Source organism: Mesoplodon mirus, assembly GCF_964341445.2.
Source record: "Mesoplodon mirus genome assembly, chromosome: 7".
Lineage (NCBI taxonomy): Eukaryota > Metazoa > Chordata > Mammalia > Artiodactyla > Ziphiidae > Mesoplodon > Mesoplodon mirus.
This window is the reverse complement of record NC_138983.1, coordinates 12,046,702-12,065,254: the sequence shown is the minus strand read 5'-3', so window position 1 is coordinate 12,065,254 and position 18,553 is coordinate 12,046,702. Positions and strand designations below refer to the sequence as shown.

Sequence of the window (18,553 nt, the reverse complement as noted above, 5' to 3'; positions counted from 1 at the left end):
CTAAAGGAAGAACAGGAGTTGATAAGTGACTGCGGGAGCCCAGAGCCTGGGTAGGAGGACTTTGGAAAAAAGGCTGCCACATTCTTGGATTTAGATCCACTGGAAGGAGATCTAGATCCACTGGAAGGAGTCTCTGTGATGGAGAATTAATTCAGGAGTTTATTGGGCACCTATTTATCAGTTCCTCTGGGCACTCTTGCCTGCTGAATACTGCGTATACTCTAAAGCAAACAGACCCAAGCGACTGTGCTTGGTAGGGCTCTGGGGAGCGTGGGAAAGGGAACTGAAGCAAAAGGCTTAGCCTAGGCTAGTCCCCACATGTCTTCCCCACGATGACTCTTGCATTGGTTTCTCAGTATCTTTGTGGGCATGCTGGGACTGGGCTTTGAGGTTTCTGCCTTAGGGGTGGGAAGGAGGGGGAAGGGCATTCCAACAGCAATTTTTTTTTTTCCTTCCCAATTTGGTTGCTGGGAACAGGGGGTAAGTGAATATATATCCATATTATGACCTGCTCCTGGTTCTCTACAGAAGTACACGTAGAGGAACTCTGACATGACAGTAGAATCCAGGTTTTAATGAAAACTACAACCAAGGTCCAAGTATTTGAAAACAGAGCAAAGTCCAAAGGGCATTTGTCACATTAAGCAATTCCAAGTCGTATTTTAAATTACTCCCTTCCACTCCCAGATTGTTTTTTCCCCAACACCTGCCCTTGCTGCTCCTTTTTTTTTTTTTTTAATGTATTAGGTATATTTTATTTTCCTCTCATTCCTATTTTTCCTCCAAATATTTCTACAGCTCTCTTCTTCCTGCTTCCTCCTTGCTGTGGTGGCTGGGATGCTTCTCCCATGATATTTTGAATCTAGACTGGGCTGTTCTCTGTTAAACCAATCAGTTACGACCTTCTCTTAACAGGTGTGTATGTAAATATGTTTATTAAGAATAAAAAAAATTTAAGTGCCTTTTTTCTGGAGGGGTTGAGGAGAGGGTGGGGAATAAGGGAGAGGGTTTATTCTAAAACCTGCCTTTCAACATGGTATATCTTGGACTGACTGACCAGAAAGTCTCTTATAGCCAACTTATAAGAGAGAAACCCTACCAAGTCCAACAGTATGACTACAATGCCCCTCCACTTACTAGCCAGCTTGCAGTTTATGTAATAGGGTATGGGGAACTCTTCGCTTCTGAATATCATTTACTGTGGAAGTGTGGTACACATAAACCCTCTAGATACTTGGATATTTACCCTTAGTTGGAATATGTAAAGAGGTAAAAATGTAGCCTGTTTAGAGCTTTCTGCAGGATAACAGAGATGTGGGAAGTTCCAGCTATTAATTGAAGGTTAGAATACGAACTACTTCAAGGGATAACTTTATAATTTAATATAATGCTCCTTTTCCTACTCCACAAAGAGGTGTGAAGGTCACTGAAAATGTTGCCTTTTTACACATAGACTTTTTTATTCTGTTGCTTTCTTGCCTCTGTTAGCCAAGGCACACATTCTGCCGTCAATATTGTAGTATAGTTTTTAAAAGTAGAAAAGTCCCTTTATAAATGTATTCAATTTGAGGGCCTTAGTTTTATTTCCTGCCTTTGATGGTGGGACTTTTTTTTTACTGCATCCATTTCTTATCAGCGTTTTAATTTAGCATATTCATTTAGTATATTTTGCCACCACTCCAGCAATTTCAGTGTTCAGATTTGGGAGAGGTTAAGTAAGATCTGTACTGCCCCCGTATCTCAGAGGTGGCTTGCCCCTGCAGGAGAGTGTGTGCTTGTCTATACTGTGGAGTTACATCTTTCATTGAGTTGATGCCAGCAAAGTTTCCCAGGGGAGAATAACCTAATTTTAAACTCATGTCATGACTACAGCCCTTAGGCACATTCTCCCTTGGATCTAGTTGCCCTTTCCCTTTCAATAGTTATTTCTTGTGGGGTGTTAAAGAGGGTAATGGGCAAAGGATCCTGCTTGAACAGACACTGGTGGTGGGTCCAGGCTTGGTGGTGGCTCTCTTTCTGTGCTGCAGTAAAACCACGAGAGGGCATCTTTGGCTCTGGGATTAATAATTCATCTGTCTTCTCTGACCTGTGACCTTTTCTTTCTCTCCTCTCTCTTACCTTTTCCCGGTAGTGTGAAGTGAGGGGGGCCTTCTCCCTCCTTCCTCCTCCCCCTGTGATCCACCTTCCCTTTTTACCCTGCCCTGCGGCGGCTCTGCCCCTTACCTTCATGGACGACTCAGAGGTGGAGTCGACCGCCAGCATCTTGGCCTCTGTGAAGGAACAAGAGGCCCAGTTTGAGAAGCTGACCCGGGCGCTGGAGGAGGAACGGCGCCACGTCTCGGCGCAACTGGAACGCGTCCGGGTCTCACCACAAGATGCCAACCCGCTCATGGCCAACGGCACCCTCACCCGCCGGCATCAGGTAACCCCTCTCTCCATCAGACCTGCAGGTAGGACTTTGGCATGGTCATAGAGAGACTATGATCCTTGTTGGGAAACTACTCTCCTCGTGGTTATGGGCTGTCCAGTGCCCATGCCTCATGATAACCTTTACAGGGGTGATAAATACTGATGAAGAGATAGGGAATATTGCTGCTTTGCTGAGTTGGGTGGACTTATCTCTAGAAGCATCCATCTGACTTCTTGTTTGCTGGAGTGGGGTTTCTGGGTTGGGATGCAGTTCTAGTAATGGCAGATCATATAATTTGAAGCTGTACTCAGGTTACTTGTTTTTTTTCTTGTGTGTTCCCCCCCCCACCCCCATATCAGAAATTCAGGAAATTAAATGCCTGCTTAGTGGTTGGGGAAGGTGGGCATCTTGTATTCTCCCTCAGAGAACAGTTTGCTCAGAAGGTGTGGCAGTGTTCATAAATTGTGTATTCCTGCTCCATACTCTTTTTGTTGGCTGTGCAAATCATTTCTTGGAGGAAGGGGTCATTGTTAATTCTTTTGGTTAGAGTTGGAGAGGGAGCATCATGCTGCTGTTTAACCCAAATAACCACAGGAGCCAGTGGTCTCTGGGTTGGCTGACTCTGATGTGACTTGGGAGAGTTGGTGTTAGAAATGAGAAGTATCTTGTGTTTCCTATGGTTTCTGTAGTCTGACTTCGCTGTGATGTAATCTGTCTGAGGTTTTGTGTGTGTGTGTGTGTGTGTGTGTGTGTGTAGTAGGCATTGCCTGATAGACTTCATTTTAAGAGAGCTCTGATGGGAACTAAGAACAGTGCTCATGCTCCAATAAGTCCTTTCATTGATTACTTATTTATTTTTTAAGATGGAGAAGGTCCCTCATGCTAAGGAGCGTGTTGAGTGAGAGGATATAATTCCAACTGGGGATGATCAGGAATTTGGAAGCAGTGTGTTTGCAGTGTTCCTAGGATTTTTATAGGAACAAGAATAAAGGGTTAGGGTTGAGGGAGGGGTATGTATTGAGAAGGAGAGCAGGATTGCTCAGCCTTGGAGGTGGTGGGGAATTCCAGGATTTAGTACATGGATTCTCTCTCTCTCTCTTTCTCTTTTATTTTTAACTTCTGCTCAGCAATGAAACCACACCCTTCCTTCTTCCTGAAAGTAATGTTTAACTTCCTTTCCCTACAGCATTACGCTCCCTATGTAATGGGAGTAGGGTGGGGGAAGAGTCTCCCAAGGTGGCTGAATCTCACTGTATTCTTTTTGAAGGGGAGTAGTCAAATGTATTTTTACGTAGTATAATGTTATTAGATTATTTCCTGCTGTTTAAGACAGAGCAGCGTAAGAATGACATTTTTGAACGTGTTCTGTGGCTCTAATAATTGGTGATGAAGATGCTGAGACATCTGCTTGAGGGGAGTTGAGATACTTGTTTTCTTTCTACTTGGAAAGAGAAACTCATATTTCTTGCCTCTTTCTTTAAAAAGCTGCCTGGTCTGGGAGTTTCCAGTGGTTGTAGAGCATGAAGATGCATGAAACAATAAAGAAGGCTTTGGAAACCCCCCAACCTAGGCTTTCCAAGTTTCCTTATGTTCTTATGGCTTTCCAAAAAGATTTCGTGGGGAACTTATCTGAGTCTCTGCTATTTATTCAGAAAATAGTTTTTGAGTACCTATTATGTGCCAGGCACTGATCAAGGCACTAGGGAGACAGTGAACAAAACTGACCAAAAACAAAACACACAATAAACCTCTGCCCTCATTGAGCTTACGTTCCTATGTTCCAGAGACCCAGTCTGCCAGAGTTCTAGGCCCGGTTCCAATTTTGAGGTGTTAAGTCTAAGGAGTGATGTGCTGCTTTTATCTGTACTGACAGAAGGACTCCAGGCCACAAATGTCTTCTTGAAAGGCCTTTTCCTGTTTGGAAAAAAGATCATTTGTGTTTGATAGAGCAAAAGAAGGCCACAAAATGAATTGTCTTCTTGTGGGCTATGTTTCAGAACGGCCGGTTTGTGGGCGATGTTGACCTTGAGCGACAGAAATTTTCAGATCTAAAACTCAACGGACCCCAGGTAATTCTTTTGGCTCAAGGTCTGGGTTGCTTATTCATATCTTTCTTACTTCCTCAGCTTAAGAGCATATTGGTGTCTTCTAAAGTGCCTGGCACATTGTAAGCTCCCATTAATTAGTTTCTTTCATTTAGGAAAATTAAAAAATGGAGTTTCAAAGTATAAATGTAGTTTTATTTTGGAATTAATTGTAATGACCATTGATCCAGTATTTGATCTCTCAATTACTGCATCCCTTTTCTAGAATGGGCATGGTTCTACTTTGCAGAAAACCATGCCTAAAATCTGGCTGATCTTGAGCCTTAGGCATATCTGAAGAATAGCATAGAGCTATTCAGAAGATAGCTCTTACTGGGGTTTTCTGGTCCATCTTAAAAGTGCTTATTGGGTGAACTTTTTTTTTTGAAGGATCCCTCAGATGTAGATGTAGCTGCAGTTCAACACAGTTCATATTCACTTAGATGACTAGAACTGGGAAGTTATATTTGCTGTCTCTGTCACTTGGGTGTTGATGTAGCTATAGTTAACTCGGTTCCTGTTTGTTAAATGACTAGAACTGGGAAATTATGTCTTCTGCCCTTTTGTACAAATTCAAAAGTGGGGACAGGCACCCCTCTAAAAATCCTGGGGCCCATAGAAGATGCAGTGTCTTTAGGGAGGCAGGCAGTGCCTCTCATTGGGATGGATTGTTAGTATATATGGCTTAATAATAGCTCTTTCTTTTTTCTCTTTTCCATGTAGGATCACAGTCACCTTTTGTATAGCACCATCCCCAGGATGCAGGAGCCAGGGCAGATTGTGGAGACCTACACGGAGGAGGACCCTGAGGGAGCCATGTCTGTTGTCTCTGTGGAGACCTCGGATGATGGAACCACTCGGCGCACAGAGACCACAGTAAGCTAAGACTTGTATAAGGTCTGGGATGATGGAGGAGTTCTTCCTATGGTCTTTATTAAGGGGAGGGGCTAAGCACTTAATTAGGGTGGATGAGGAGCCACTGATCTGTGGTAAAGGCATAAAGAAAGTGATCTCTGGGTAGACAGAGAAGATAGAAGAGATATGGGAAAATCTAATGGAACGAGGAAGAGTCTGCAGTAGCTTCCCTTGGAGGCATAGTTAACTGCCAACGCAATTTTCCTGCCTGGAGAATTCCTATAAGATGGAGAGAAGGGTAGATGGTAGATTGCATGGCATTTCTAGGTAAAGCGAGCTGGGGGTAGAGGTTCGTTTCTTTTCTTAGAGTGGTCTAGAATTTAAGCTTAATTTGTTCACTTCATTAATTTTTCTTTTCTCTTTCTTTACTTGAAGGTCAAGAAAGTAGTGAAGACTGTGACCACACGGACAGTCCAGCCAGTCCCTATGGGACCAGATGGGCTGCCTGTAGATGCCTCATCAGTTTCGAACAACTATATCCAGACTCTGGGTCGTGACTTCCGCAAGAATGGCAATGGGGGACCTGGCCCCTATGTGGGGCAAGCAGGCACTGCTACCCTTCCCAGGAACTTCCACTACCCTCCTGATGGATATAGCCGCCACTATGAAGATGGTTATCCAAGTAGCAGTGACAACTATGGCAGTCTGTCCCGGGTGACCCGCATTGAGGAGCGGTATAGGCCCAGCATGGAAGGTTACCGGGCACCCAGTAGACAGGATGTCTATGGGCCCCAGCCACAGGTTCGGGTAGGTGGGAGCAGCGTGGATCTGCATCGTTTTCATCCAGAGCCTTATGGGCTCGAGGATGACCAGCGTAGCATGGGCTACGATGACGTGGATTACGGCATGATGTCTGATTATGGCACTGGCCGTCGGACTGGGACACCCTCTGACCCTCGGCGACGCCTCAGGTAGGCAAGAAAAAGGGAAGAAAAGGGTCTTTCAAAGACAGCAAAAAGGGGTAGCTCTTCCTTCTCCGTCTAAGTGCTTTTTGGGATCAGAGGTAGTTGTGGCCCCCTCCTCTGCCTTTTTTTGTGGAAGACCATCCTTTTCTTCCCTTTTCTGATTTTACTAAGTATTGACGTGCTTTTTTGTCTCTTTTTCGTCGTAGAAATCATATATTCTAATTATAGAAAACAACTTGTGATGGTTATTGGTCTGTGTTCTGAAGAGCAGCCTTTGTTTCTGTGCCAAGGGTTTCTATATTTTCTGCCTAAGATTTGACCCCCTTTTGGAGCCTGTTGTCTGAGGCTATGGAATATTTGTTCTTGTGAATTTCTTCAGCTTCTGGTTTGGTGTTAAGAACAAGGTTGAGGGCTTCCCTGGTGGCGCAGTGGTTGAGAGTCCGCCTGCTGATGCAGGGGACACGGGTTTGTGCCCCGGTCCGGGAAGATCCCACATGCCGCGGAGCGGCTGGGCCCGTGAGCCATGGCCGCTGGGCCCGCGCGTCCGGAGCCTGTGCTCCGCAACGGGAGAGGCCACAACAGTGAGAGGCCCGCGTACCGCAAAAAAACAAAAAAAATAGAACAAGGTTGAGGGTTTTAGGCCAGAATAGATAGTTAAGGGTATATATAAGAACCTTCGCTGTGATGGTTTAAATCTCAAGTAAAAACAAACCTTGATCTCACAAAAACCCTGACACTTTGTGCTTAGGTTCTTACATTTGATTGTAAAGTGAAATGGGGGTGGCTTCCTTAGAGGGTGGTACATTATTGACACTCTGAAAGGTCACTGATTCTGACTTTACCGTTTATCCCTGGGGATTCTTTGGTGATGTGAAAAAGGTAGTCATTGATGTTTGGGCTGGCAGATCGTTTGCCTTGAAAACATGCTTTAGAACGCGAGTTGGCAAACCTTTTCTGTAAAGGACCAAACAAAACTCATTTAGACTTTGCAAACAGTATATCGTTTTTGTTGTAGGCCGTTGTTCTTCTTTTTACAACCTTTTAAAAATATAAAAACCATTCTTAGTTAAGTTTTGGGACTGTACAAAAAACAGGTTTGGCCCATGGGCTGCCAATCCTACTTTAGAATAAATCAGAGACTGTGTTTTCCAGGCAAAGAGAAATGATAAGAATTAAGGGAGAAGATTTATGGATGTCTTAATGGTAAGGATATCCTAACAGCTGTTGCTGAATTTCTGTATGAGGTCATGACTTTCTAAAACAAATGCCTTGGTGCTCATTTTACTCATATTAGGTAGCTTTGGTGAACAGTAGACTGGGCTGGGCCCAGGGGTAGAGGCCTCATTATCTAAGCCTGAGTCACTCACCTCTCAGGTGTCTTGGACAGCAAATCCAACTCCCATGTGACTCATCTTTTATTCCTGGAGTGGGGGTGAGGGGGCACATCAGGCCTTAGTTGGTGCAAGTTGGAGCAGTGGTAGATAACAGCTATCACCAAAGGAGTCTGCCTAGGGTGTTGGCTTCTTCTCTTTGTTGACAAGTCTGCTTTTTCTGACTTCCTCATTAGTAGAGGGATTGGATCTAGGTGGTTGCTGGTGGCCAGGTCATTCTCTGTTGTCCCTTGCTATGGCAATTGACATAAAGAAAGAGGGTTTGGGCTTGGTTCTTGGGTTTATTCCAGGGTGACACTGGACTTGGAAACCTGCTTGACTAGCAAGAACATTTGCTGCTTCCTGTTCTGGGGCTAGGAGAGTAATACAAGGTCAAATGAAAGCAGTAAGGCAGGATGATTTGTAGAAAAAGCACTTGAACCAGAAGACCTTCGTTCTAGTTGTGCCTTTGCCACTAGCTATGTAGCCTTAAGCAAGTCATTTACTCTTTCTGGGCACAGCTTTGTTATTTGTAAGACAAAGGAAAGAATGTCGTGATCCACCCGTAAAAATAACTTGAGTGACCTAAATCTTCCTTATGGTAATTGTTTTGTAATTGCTTATATTAAAATAATAATAAAGGTAAAAACATCATCACTACAAAACTAGATAAGCACACCATCCATTGATAAAGAACTACTGTTAACATTTTGATGCTTTTCCTTTGAGTTCTTTTTCTTATACATGTAAACACACTCTGATTTTATTTTTTCCCTACTGAAATGGAATCTTACTTAATATGCTGTTTAGTTGCCTACTTTTAAAACTCAGCTATATAACCTGCTTATTTTGTTTCACTGATATTAAAAAGTAGTGATTTTTTTTTACTAACTGCTTTGTCCATTTAAATCACTTTTGAGTGGTTGATGTTGACAGCTATGAGGCAGGCCCTCTGCTCAGGCTAATAACCTTGAGGGTTTGGTGACAGTGGGCGTGGTTTTGCGGGACAAACGATGGGCTTATTTGGAGAGTTCCACACAATGGATTCTCCTCTCTCCTGTGGGAGCCACAGAGTGAGATGAGCTCACTGATAATGGGTCTCTTCCTTCCTGGTGGTTATGAATAAATAATAGTGTGACAGACTCCCCCTCTAGTGGTTGTTGGCAGTACTGACATAGGACGCGACATCTCTGGTTAGATGTTCTTCTTTACCTTCAATTGCTCTGTCTATTCCTGTTCATAGTGACCGGGTATCAGTAGTGTGGTGGTCAGTAGTGTCTATTTTGACAGAACTGGAAGTATTGTCTTTAGAAATTGGAGACTAGAAATTATGTCTCAAACACGTTTGTTGAGTAGCAGAGATGACCTTGGGATGAACTAGTGCAAACTAATGTTCAAGGGCTTCCCTGGTGGCGCAGTGGTTGAGAGTCCGCCTGCCAATGCAGGGGACACGGGTTCGTGCCCCGGTCCGGAAAGATCCCACATGCCGTGGAGCTGCTGAGCCGTGAGCCATGGCCGCTGAGCCTGCGCGTCCGGAGCCTGTGCTCCGCAACGGGAGAGGCCACAACAGTGAGAGGCCTGCATACTGCAAAAACAAAACAAAACAAAAAAACTAATGTTCAAGCTTATACCTCATCAGTACCAAAGCCAAGTCCTCACATGAGGTATTAAGACATCCTTTACTGCTGTTACTCTCTCATCTCTTTTTTAATAATTTCCAAAAATAGGGTAAGGAGAGACTTAAATGTGAAATGTGTTTAAGGGTCTTATTCCACCAACTCTTTCCTGTGTGTAAATGCCTTATTTTCCCTTTAGCCTAAGGCCTTATGAGAGCTGTTCTCAGACATTGTTCGCTAATTTCTGTGGTACCAAGTCAGGTGGTTTCATTAACTCTGCTGTCTGAAGGTTTATTTCAATCTCTCTCTGGAGAAGTTTAATAGGTGTCCGGTATCATTCAAACGCTAAGCAGTCAGGATTTGGTTCTTTTTTTTGTGATTAACTCTCCGAATGCTTGTTGCTCCTCCAAGCTAGTAAAATTCACAGAAAAAAAATGGCAGTTTTAATCTAATTGCAGATATATTTAAGATTATTGTCTTATCTCATTAAGAAAAATTGATCGGTATATTTTTTATGCAAAGGAGACATAAGATCTAGTGTACGAGAGCCGGGGTTACTCATTCCTTGAAGATGAGGGGTAATGGGAGCCCTCCAAGAAACCAGGCCTAGCAACTTAATGCATTCCCTTTTTCTTTTTGGTTCTTCCAACACTGCAGGAGCTATGAAGACATGATCGGTGAGGAGGTGCCATCAGACCAGTACTATTGGGCTCCTTTGGCCCAGCACGAACGGGGAAGTTTAGCAAGCTTGGATAGCCTGCGCAAGGGAGGGCCTCCACCCCCAAATTGGAGACAGCCAGAGCTGCCAGAGGTGATAGCCATGCTAGGATTCCGTTTGGATGCTGTCAAGTCCAATGCAGCTGCATACCTGCAACACTTATGCTACCGCAATGACAAGGTGAAGACTGACGTTCGGAAGCTCAAGGGCATCCCAGCACTGGTGGGGTTGTTAGGCCACCCCAAAAAAGAAGTGCACCTTGGAGCCTGTGGAGCCCTCAAGAATATCTCGTTTGGGCGTGACCAGGATAACAAGATTGCTATAAAAAACTGTGATGGTGTTCCTGCCCTCGTGCGATTACTCCGAAAGGCTCGTGATGTGGACCTCACTGAAGTTATCACCGGTGAGTTCTAGGCCCAAGGGAAACTGCTAGGCTAGGGTCACTGTTATCCCTTAGAGACATTGCGAGCTAGAAGGATTTCTAGTCCTTTGACTTTTGATTAAAGGTTGTGGCCTTTGGGTCAACTCCGTCTCACAGATTTGGATCATGCAAGGTTTTCCAAATTTTAAAGCATTGTTTGCTAATGTTTTAAATGCAGAAGATTTCACTTCAAATTCCAGATTCTTGTCTTCTATTTTAAACGTGCAGCAACTGGTAGCAATGGATCTATTTTGCTGCCTGGCAGTAGTTGGTCTGAGCTGATTGGGGCATGTGCTCTGCAGTTCGCAATAATTTCCAACATGTTGTCTCTGACCAACTGCCACCACCTAGGAAGTTGTCTCCCCAGAATTGAAGCTGAGTGTCAGTTGGCACTTAACCCATATTCTTGTAATTTCTTTTAAATATCTGCTTGTCCTGACTCACCTGCCTGGCATGTATAGGCATTTGTGCTTGTGGTCCTTGCTTTAGAAGAGTGGTCTTTCAGATTGTGGGTCATACTCCGTTAGTGTGTATTGAACACAACTTTGTGGATCACAATCAGCGTTCCAAGAGAAAGAAAGAAAGAAAAAGAAATAGCATAGATCATTAGTTCTCAACTGGGGGTGATCTTGCCCCCCAGAGGACATTTGCAATGTCTGGCGGTATTTCTGGTTGTCATAACTTGGGGAGGTTGGGAGGGAGTGCTCTTAACATCAAATGAGTCGGGCTTCCCTGGTGGCGCAGTGGTTGAGAGTCCGCCTGCCGATGCAGGGGACACGGGTTCGTACCCCGGTCTGGGAAGATCCCACATGCCGCGGAGCGGCTGGGCCCGTGAGCCATGGCCGCTGTGCCTGCGCGTCCGGAGCCTGTGCTCCGCAACGGGAGACGCCACAGCAGTGAGAGGCCCGCGTACCTCAAAAAAAAAAAAGAGTAAACGCTGGACATACACTAAACATTTAATGTCGGGCAGGACAGCTCCCCACAACAAAGAATTATCTGGCCCAAAATGTCGGTGGTGCTGGGATTGAGAAGTGGTTGTAGATAGCCTAGAGGGTATGGCTTATAATAAGTATTGTTTTATGAAACCTTACCTCATGGTATGTATGTTTGTATTGAGCCATAAAATGTACAACATATTATTGTGGGTCACAGACTAAAGCTTGAATATCATTACAAGGTATTTGGTCATTGGGGAAGACTGAGAAATGTTGGAATGGGGGATTCTCTTTGGCATTCTTCAAACATACCGTCTTGGGTGCTGGAGAGCTATCTGATGAGTTGTCTCCGCCAGGAACCCTGTGGAATCTCTCATCCCATGACTCAATCAAAATGGAGATTGTGGACCATGCACTGCATGCCTTGACAGATGAAGTGATCATCCCGCATTCTGGCTGGGAGCGGGAACCTAATGAAGATTGTAAGCCGCGCCATATTGAGTGGGAGTCTGTGCTCACCAACACAGCTGGCTGCCTTAGGTAACAGAAGGGTTCCGAGAGTACGAAGATTGAATTTTTGAAGACTAACTTAAATTGCTTTTAAAAAAAGTTTAAACTCCTTAGCCTGTCATTCAGCCTCCATTCCTATTTGTATTGAGTACTATGACTTCAACCTGTTTTCCTACCTTTGTCACTACCCCCTTGCATACCATATACGCCTTATGTGGGGAACGGCAAGTAAACCGCGTATCTTCCTCACTTCTGTGCCTCTTTGACTTTGTTCCTATAATTTGGTAAATATTTGTTCAATACCTACTGCACGTAAGGCAGTCGCCTAGTCCTAGGCTTGTGTGTACCTGTGTTCTTGCCCTCAGTTATTTGTATTTCAAGTCAGGCTGCGATAAATGCAACAAATCGAGTACAAACTGCTAGAAGGATAGAGTGAGGGAGAGCTCTTCCTCTGTCTGCAGTGCCTTTTCTCTGCTTATTTACCTTTTGAAGCTAAACTCAAGTGCTTTTATTTCGTGTAAGTTTTCCTGATTTCTTCTTCTAATACCCTGTAACTGTTCAGTGTATTCTTTCTCTCTTCGGGATATACCCCTAAGTGCTCTGCCCGTATTCTTCACTTGTACTTCCATACAAGAAGTATCTGTTCTGTCTCAAATTATTGTTGTTGGTATACTTTATTTATACACCCCCCCTCCCTGGCCTGGTTATAAATGTCCTGAAAGCAGGAACTGTTTTATTCAACTTTCTGTCAACTCCAGTGCCTTCCTTATAATAGGTACTCGTTATTTGTTACAGTGAAAAGAAAAGATATTAAGGAGGCTTGTAGATGTTAAGGATATTAAGAGAGGGTTTCTAGATTTTAGTCATCTTGAAGCCTCTCCTTTTTCCCTCAGGAATGTCAGCTCGGAGAGGAGTGAAGCTCGCCGGAAACTTCGGGAATGTGATGGTTTGGTGGATGCTCTCATTTTCATTGTTCAGGCTGAGATTGGACAGAAAGATTCGGACAGCAAGGTAGGTTAATGGGTGAGAATTCCATTCACAACAACCATGAGGTACCCATAGTGCAGACCTGTCATCTCAGGCTTTCAAATAACATTCGATACCTATACCAGCCCCTGCTCCTTAAAGTGGGCGTTCACCATAGACGAAAACTGTTTTCTTTAGAATTTCCTTCACCTATATATTTTAAAGCTGTTTAGCCATACTTGCATTTTTTTCTAATTAGGAAAAAAGTCAGAGTGAGCCTGAGTTTTGTGTTAACACACCAAATGGTAGCGGAAACCTTCTGTTAGCCTGGGGCTACAAGAATTTTGAGAAGCGTGGGCACTTGAGGTATTGTGAGAGATGATGAATTGGACTGTGCTTTTGAGGATCAGTATTTTAATACGTGAATCACGGAAACCTGTACTTGCTAGGAAGTCACTATAGTCGTTCTCTTCTCTCATTGAACCTTGTATTTTGTGATCCCAAGCTTGTGGAGAACTGTGTTTGCCTCCTTCGGAACTTGTCGTATCAAGTTCACCGAGAAATCCCACAAGCAGAACGTTACCAAGAGGCACCTCCCAATGTTGCCAACAGTACTGGGCCACATGCTGCCAGTTGCTTTGGGGCCAAGAAGGGCAAAGGTGAGTCTTGGTTCCTTGTTCCTTGCTCTTTAATGTAAGGATGGGGAGAGGAAGGAACACTTTTAGCTTTAGGTACAAAATGCTTGCTGGGCAGTACAGGAATCAGCCTAGTCAAGGATGTCTTTTTGCTCCGCTGCTGCTTCCCCTGTGTCGTGTGCTTCATGGTGGTGGTGGTGGTGGTATCGGTATCAGTAATTGGGCAGTGAAGGCCGAGAACTCAACTAATCTGGGGCCTTCTCCCCCATTCCTCCTTTGTGTTTCCTGTGTTTTTCTTTTCCTCTCTGCTTTCCTGCTTATTTTCCCATGATCCTGTTGACATCTCTCTGGCGCATTTTTCTTCCTTCATTTCTCTTCTCTACTTTCCACCTTGGGTGATGCACTGGAAGATGAGTGGTTCTCCAGAGGTGAGTGGAATCTTTTAAGGCGCCTACCTACTTCTAATTTGCATGTTTTGGTTTTAGCTTCCCTGGTATTTCTTTGCCTAACCCTTCCCTGTGGATGCATGTAGGAAAATTCAGTTGAGGATGGCCACGGAAACAAGTTTAGCTCTTCTGAGCTAATGGCTCATGGCATGCTATTTCTGGACAGCAGCCCCAGTTACCAGAACCCAGGACAGCAGCAGCAGTAGTGGTTATCCTTATCTTACCCATATGCTGCCTGTTTTCTGTTCTTGTATCTGGGACAAGCTGGGGATCCTGGTTTTCTGTTTGTTTGTCTGTTTTCTTGTTTTATGCCCCTCTTGATGCATCTCTGATCCAAAGATTTTGACTGAAGAATAAAAAAATATGCTGGGTGGACTCTTCCCTTTCTTAAACTTTTTACCCCTTCCCCCTTTTTTTAATTTCCAAAGGGAAAAAACCCACAGAGGATCCAACAAATGATACAGTGGATTTCCCTAAAAGAACTAGTCCTGCTCGAGGTGAGTTATCTTTTTCTTCTCAGGCTCCATAGATCTCATAAACATCGTCCACAGATAGGTGTTTGGCAGCCTAACAGTAGGCTATACAGTACAGTACGTTCACCGTTCTGTCTTCTCTGACTTAAGGATTTGAAGTGATGACAAAAGTATTTGGAAACTAATAACAGTAACTTTCAAAGGACTTGTTGTTATGGCAACTCTTCAGATTACTTGAGGATAAGGACCTGATGGTAGTCTAGACCAGAAACTTAAGTACCCTAAGTAGCCACTAGTTCTTGGGACTCAAACTTTACTTGTTATAAGAAGTCTCTTTATCACAGTTTGGATCTTTATAGTCATCAATATGCTGAGTCCAAAATTCACAGCTCTCCGTGGGTATAGAAATTCAGATGTTATTAAATTTGAGCCCCTTTCACTTAATCATAGTTCAGGTGGGCAGAATGACTCAGTTAAGTGAGAAATAATTCATTTGAGATGAGGAATCTTTAACTCTGAGTGCTATCGGTGAGTAAATGAATCCCTTGCGTGCCAAGCAAGGTCAAAGTAAACTGTGGGAGAGAAGAGGCTGGGAGGAGGGAGAGACAGGAGTTGCATGAGTTGATACCTGTTTTGCTCTTGCCATGGTTGATGTATTCTTAAGGCTACCTTCTTAAGGCTACATCTGACTACATCAGAGGTAGTAGTCAGATCTCTTGAGTTTGCTGTTGGGTGGGTGGGAGGGTTTAGAGAGTCTACTGGTATAGGAGCATAAACCCATTAATCCAGAGTACGAACACTGGAGTTCAGCCAGCCAGAGCCTGGTTTGTAGGTACTGATAAGCATCCTCTGCTTTCTTGTCCTTTCTTGTGCAGGCTATGAACTTCTATTTCAGCCAGAGGTGGTTCGGATATACATCTCACTCCTCAAGGAGAGCAAGAATCCTGCCATCCTAGAAGCCTCAGCCGGGGCCATCCAGAACTTGTGTGCTGGGCGCTGGACGGTGAGTACCTTTTACAAAATGGATTTGGAGATGGGAGGACTTAGCTAACTAGTTTGCTACCATTTGTAATCTGTTCTCCTTCTTTCCATGTGCTACCTGTAGTATGGTCGATATATCCGCTCAGCTCTGCGTCAAGAGAAGGCTCTTTCTGCCATTGCTGACCTCCTGACCAATGAACATGAGCGGGTCGTGAAAGCTGCCTCTGGAGCACTGAGAAATCTGGCTGTGGATGCTCGCAACAAAGAATTAATTGGTGAGAAGCTGGATGTTAACCGTTACCTTCGCATCTAGTACAGCACCTTTAATCCAGCAGGTGCTAAATAATTTATTTGTTGAAAGGGCTGAGGGAGAATCCTAGTCCTCCGTAGTTTGTGAATCTGGGGGTTGGAGAAGGTTATAGTTTAATGGTTCTTGGAAAGACAAGAGGTGCTGACTCTTCAAAAATAGAATAATAATATCTATCTATTGAGCATGTACTTTGTTACTAAGGATTGTTAAGCATGTCTGTATATTCTCATTTAAACGTCACCACTTTACAAGGGTCCTTTTTTTAAAATTAAAAAAAAAATTTTATTAGAATAAGGAAACTGAGGGTCAGGGAAGTTAAGTAATTTGTCCAGAGTTAATATAGCTCGTAAGTGACAGAGCCCAGTTTTTTTTTTTTTTTTTAATTCACAATGACTGTTCTATTAAACTATAATAGTAGTATAATATTCAGTAGTATAGTATTCAGTGTACTATTTTCATTAGACTATCTGAATGGACTGTGTAGCATATTTGATATAAAGTATTCAGATTGTTTTAATGTGACTGAAAGAGAGAATAAATAAAAGAATAGGAAGGACAATATATCCATGGCTATTCCAGGTCCTTTGCTCTTTTGAAATGATAATGCTACGGCAGAATGAAGTTGATTCATATGGATGGCATCTATGCTTGATATGAGCAGTGCGATTAAGTGTAGTGTTAGGCTCCCAATAATCTGACTCAGCTTGTTCTCCCTGCACACATTCCTCCTGTCTTACCGCTATAGGTAAACATGCTATTCCTAACTTGGTAAAGAATCTGCCAGGAGGGCAACAGAGCTCTTCCCAGAATTTCTCTGAGGACACTGTGGTCTCTGTTTTGAATACCATCAATGAAGTTATTGCTGAGAACTTGGAGGCTGCCAAAAAGCTTCGAGAAACACAGGGTATTGAGAAGCTGGTTTTGATCAACAAATCAGGGTGAGATTAACACTTAAAAATTACAACTGGAAAAATTTGAATATGAGAGAGGGGTTGCTGGGAAGGGGCTTTCCCCTTTTGCTTTTTAAGGTTATTTTCCCTTATTTACATGGAAAGTATGAAGAGGTATTGCTCTTTTTTCTGTCTTAATGTTGATCCATAAATTGATAAGACTCTCACATCAAACATTTCTTTGTGTCACTGTTTGAGTTAAAATATGGGACTTGGTGAATACTTGATCTTGCCCGTTTGGGGATTTATATTCTTACGTTACATTATATTAGAGAGTACAGGTTTTCAGCTTCTTCCCTCGTCTTACATCCATATTCCATCTGGTGTTAATTTCCTCAAAAGGAACCGCTCAGAAAAAGAAGTTCGAGCAGCAGCGCTTGTATTACAGACAATCTGGGGATATAAGGAACTGCGGAAGCCACTGGAAAAAGAAGGATGGAAGAAGTCAGACTTTCAGGTAGAATAACTCTCGGCACTGAGACTTTCACCTTTTTTTCCCCTTGGTCTCAGGTAATGCTTTTTTCTTTGGTTCTTCTATTTCACTGTCACACTGAGCCTACTTTTTTGGCTTTTTTCTTTTGTATTTTGGCGGCATGTGGGATGGTTCCCCAACCAGGGATTGAACCTGGGCCTCCGCAGTGAAAACGCTGAATCCTAACCACTAGGCCACCAGGGAACTTCCCCTGAGTCTACTTTTGCCTCAAGTCTCTGTGTATAAAGAAATCATTTATTAACTTTTCCCCCAAAATGGTGCCTGTAGTTCATTGGCTGCTGCAATAGCTCTGGTCTTCCTCTGTGTCACAGCATAGTGTAAATGCCAGTGGTAATGAAGGATGTTGGCCTTTTTGACTTTTCTCCGAATCTGCCTTAGCCCTTTGAAGGCGTTTGCCATTTTCTGAACTGTCATTTTCTGAGACTGTATCTCCTTGATAGCGTGAGTGTTTGATACCTTTGTAATCTGTTCAGAACACAAATAGAAGCCTAATATCCTAGTTTTGTTTCACTATATAGGTGTTTATTTAACCCTTACCGAGTTACCTTTTGGTAAGAATTGTATTCGGGAACAAGGAACTAAAAATCTGAGCCCATTAAGGAATAAGATAAGGGTGAATTCATTACTCTGTGACATTATTGTGTTTTGTTTGCCTCCAGGTGAATCTAAACAATGCTTCTCGAAGCCAGAGCAGTCATTCATATGATGATAGCACTCTCCCTCTCATTGACCGGAACCAGAAATCAGGTACAGTAACCAGGGGACATACCCCTCTGCTTTTATTCCACTTCTGCTATTCTTCTGCTATTCTTTCATTAGATGGCTTACCATCTAATGAAATAGGATATATATTTATTTCTGAATGAGATTGTCTTTTGGTGGTAGAAGAGTAATACTTCACCTCAGGATTATAACCCAGAAGCTGGTAGACCTGAGCATTAGAAAATAAGACAGGCAGTTATCCTGCGTGTGATTCCCCCATCTTTGCTTGTGGACTTAAAATGACCAGGGAGTGAACCCTACTCTCTTTTCTCTATTTAAGATATACTTGGCATATAACATTGTATAAATTTAAGATGTACAACATAATGATTTGACCTATGTATATAGATAGTTCCTGATGGTTTGGCTTATAATTTTTCGACTTTGTGGTGGTGCAAAAGTGATGTGCATTCAGTAGAAACTGTATTTCTAATTCTGAGTTTTGCTCTTTTCCCTGGCTAGCGATAACGTGGTGGGACAGTGTCTCACACTGGGCAGCAGCGGCACCGGCTGCAGCTCCCAGTTAGCCATGCAGCCATGAGGGTGGACAGCCGATACACTTACAACTATTCTGTTTTTCACTTTTAGTACAGTATTCAATACATTATATTATGAGATATTCAACACTTTATTATAAAGTAGGCTTTGTGTTA

The 18,553-nt window shown here is 43.3% G+C and overlaps 1 protein-coding gene across 8 annotated transcripts in view; it reads left to right on the top strand.

Moving 5' to 3' along the window:
- Nucleotides 1-18,553, top strand: part of CTNND1 (catenin delta 1) — a 47,887-nt gene that overhangs the window by 22,630 nt on the left and 6,704 nt on the right. For 4 of the 8 annotated variants that reach the window (XM_082628812.1, XM_082628808.1, XM_082628809.1 and 1 more), the window contains 16 exons: nucleotides 799-915; nucleotides 2,132-2,422; nucleotides 4,408-4,479; nucleotides 5,218-5,370; nucleotides 5,785-6,320; nucleotides 9,958-10,421; nucleotides 11,731-11,914; nucleotides 12,778-12,895; nucleotides 13,356-13,509; nucleotides 13,896-13,913; nucleotides 14,360-14,428; nucleotides 15,280-15,407; nucleotides 15,510-15,660; nucleotides 16,441-16,633; nucleotides 16,988-17,102; nucleotides 17,798-17,885. In XM_082628812.1, the coding sequence (XP_082484938.1) occupies nucleotides 2,228-2,422; nucleotides 4,408-4,479; nucleotides 5,218-5,370; nucleotides 5,785-6,320; nucleotides 9,958-10,421; nucleotides 11,731-11,914; nucleotides 12,778-12,895; nucleotides 13,356-13,509; nucleotides 13,896-13,913; nucleotides 14,360-14,428; nucleotides 15,280-15,407; nucleotides 15,510-15,660; nucleotides 16,441-16,633; nucleotides 16,988-17,102; nucleotides 17,798-17,885 (2,638 nt within the window). In that variant the 5' untranslated portion in view covers nucleotides 799-915; nucleotides 2,132-2,227. The remainder of the gene's footprint in view (nucleotides 1-798; nucleotides 916-2,131; nucleotides 2,423-4,407; nucleotides 4,480-5,217; nucleotides 5,371-5,784; nucleotides 6,321-9,957; nucleotides 10,422-11,730; nucleotides 11,915-12,777; nucleotides 12,896-13,355; nucleotides 13,510-13,895; nucleotides 13,914-14,359; nucleotides 14,429-15,279; nucleotides 15,408-15,509; nucleotides 15,661-16,440; nucleotides 16,634-16,987; nucleotides 17,103-17,797; nucleotides 17,886-18,553) is intronic. The other 4 variants (XM_082628811.1, XM_082628813.1, XM_082628814.1 and 1 more) reach the window with 4 other exon arrangements.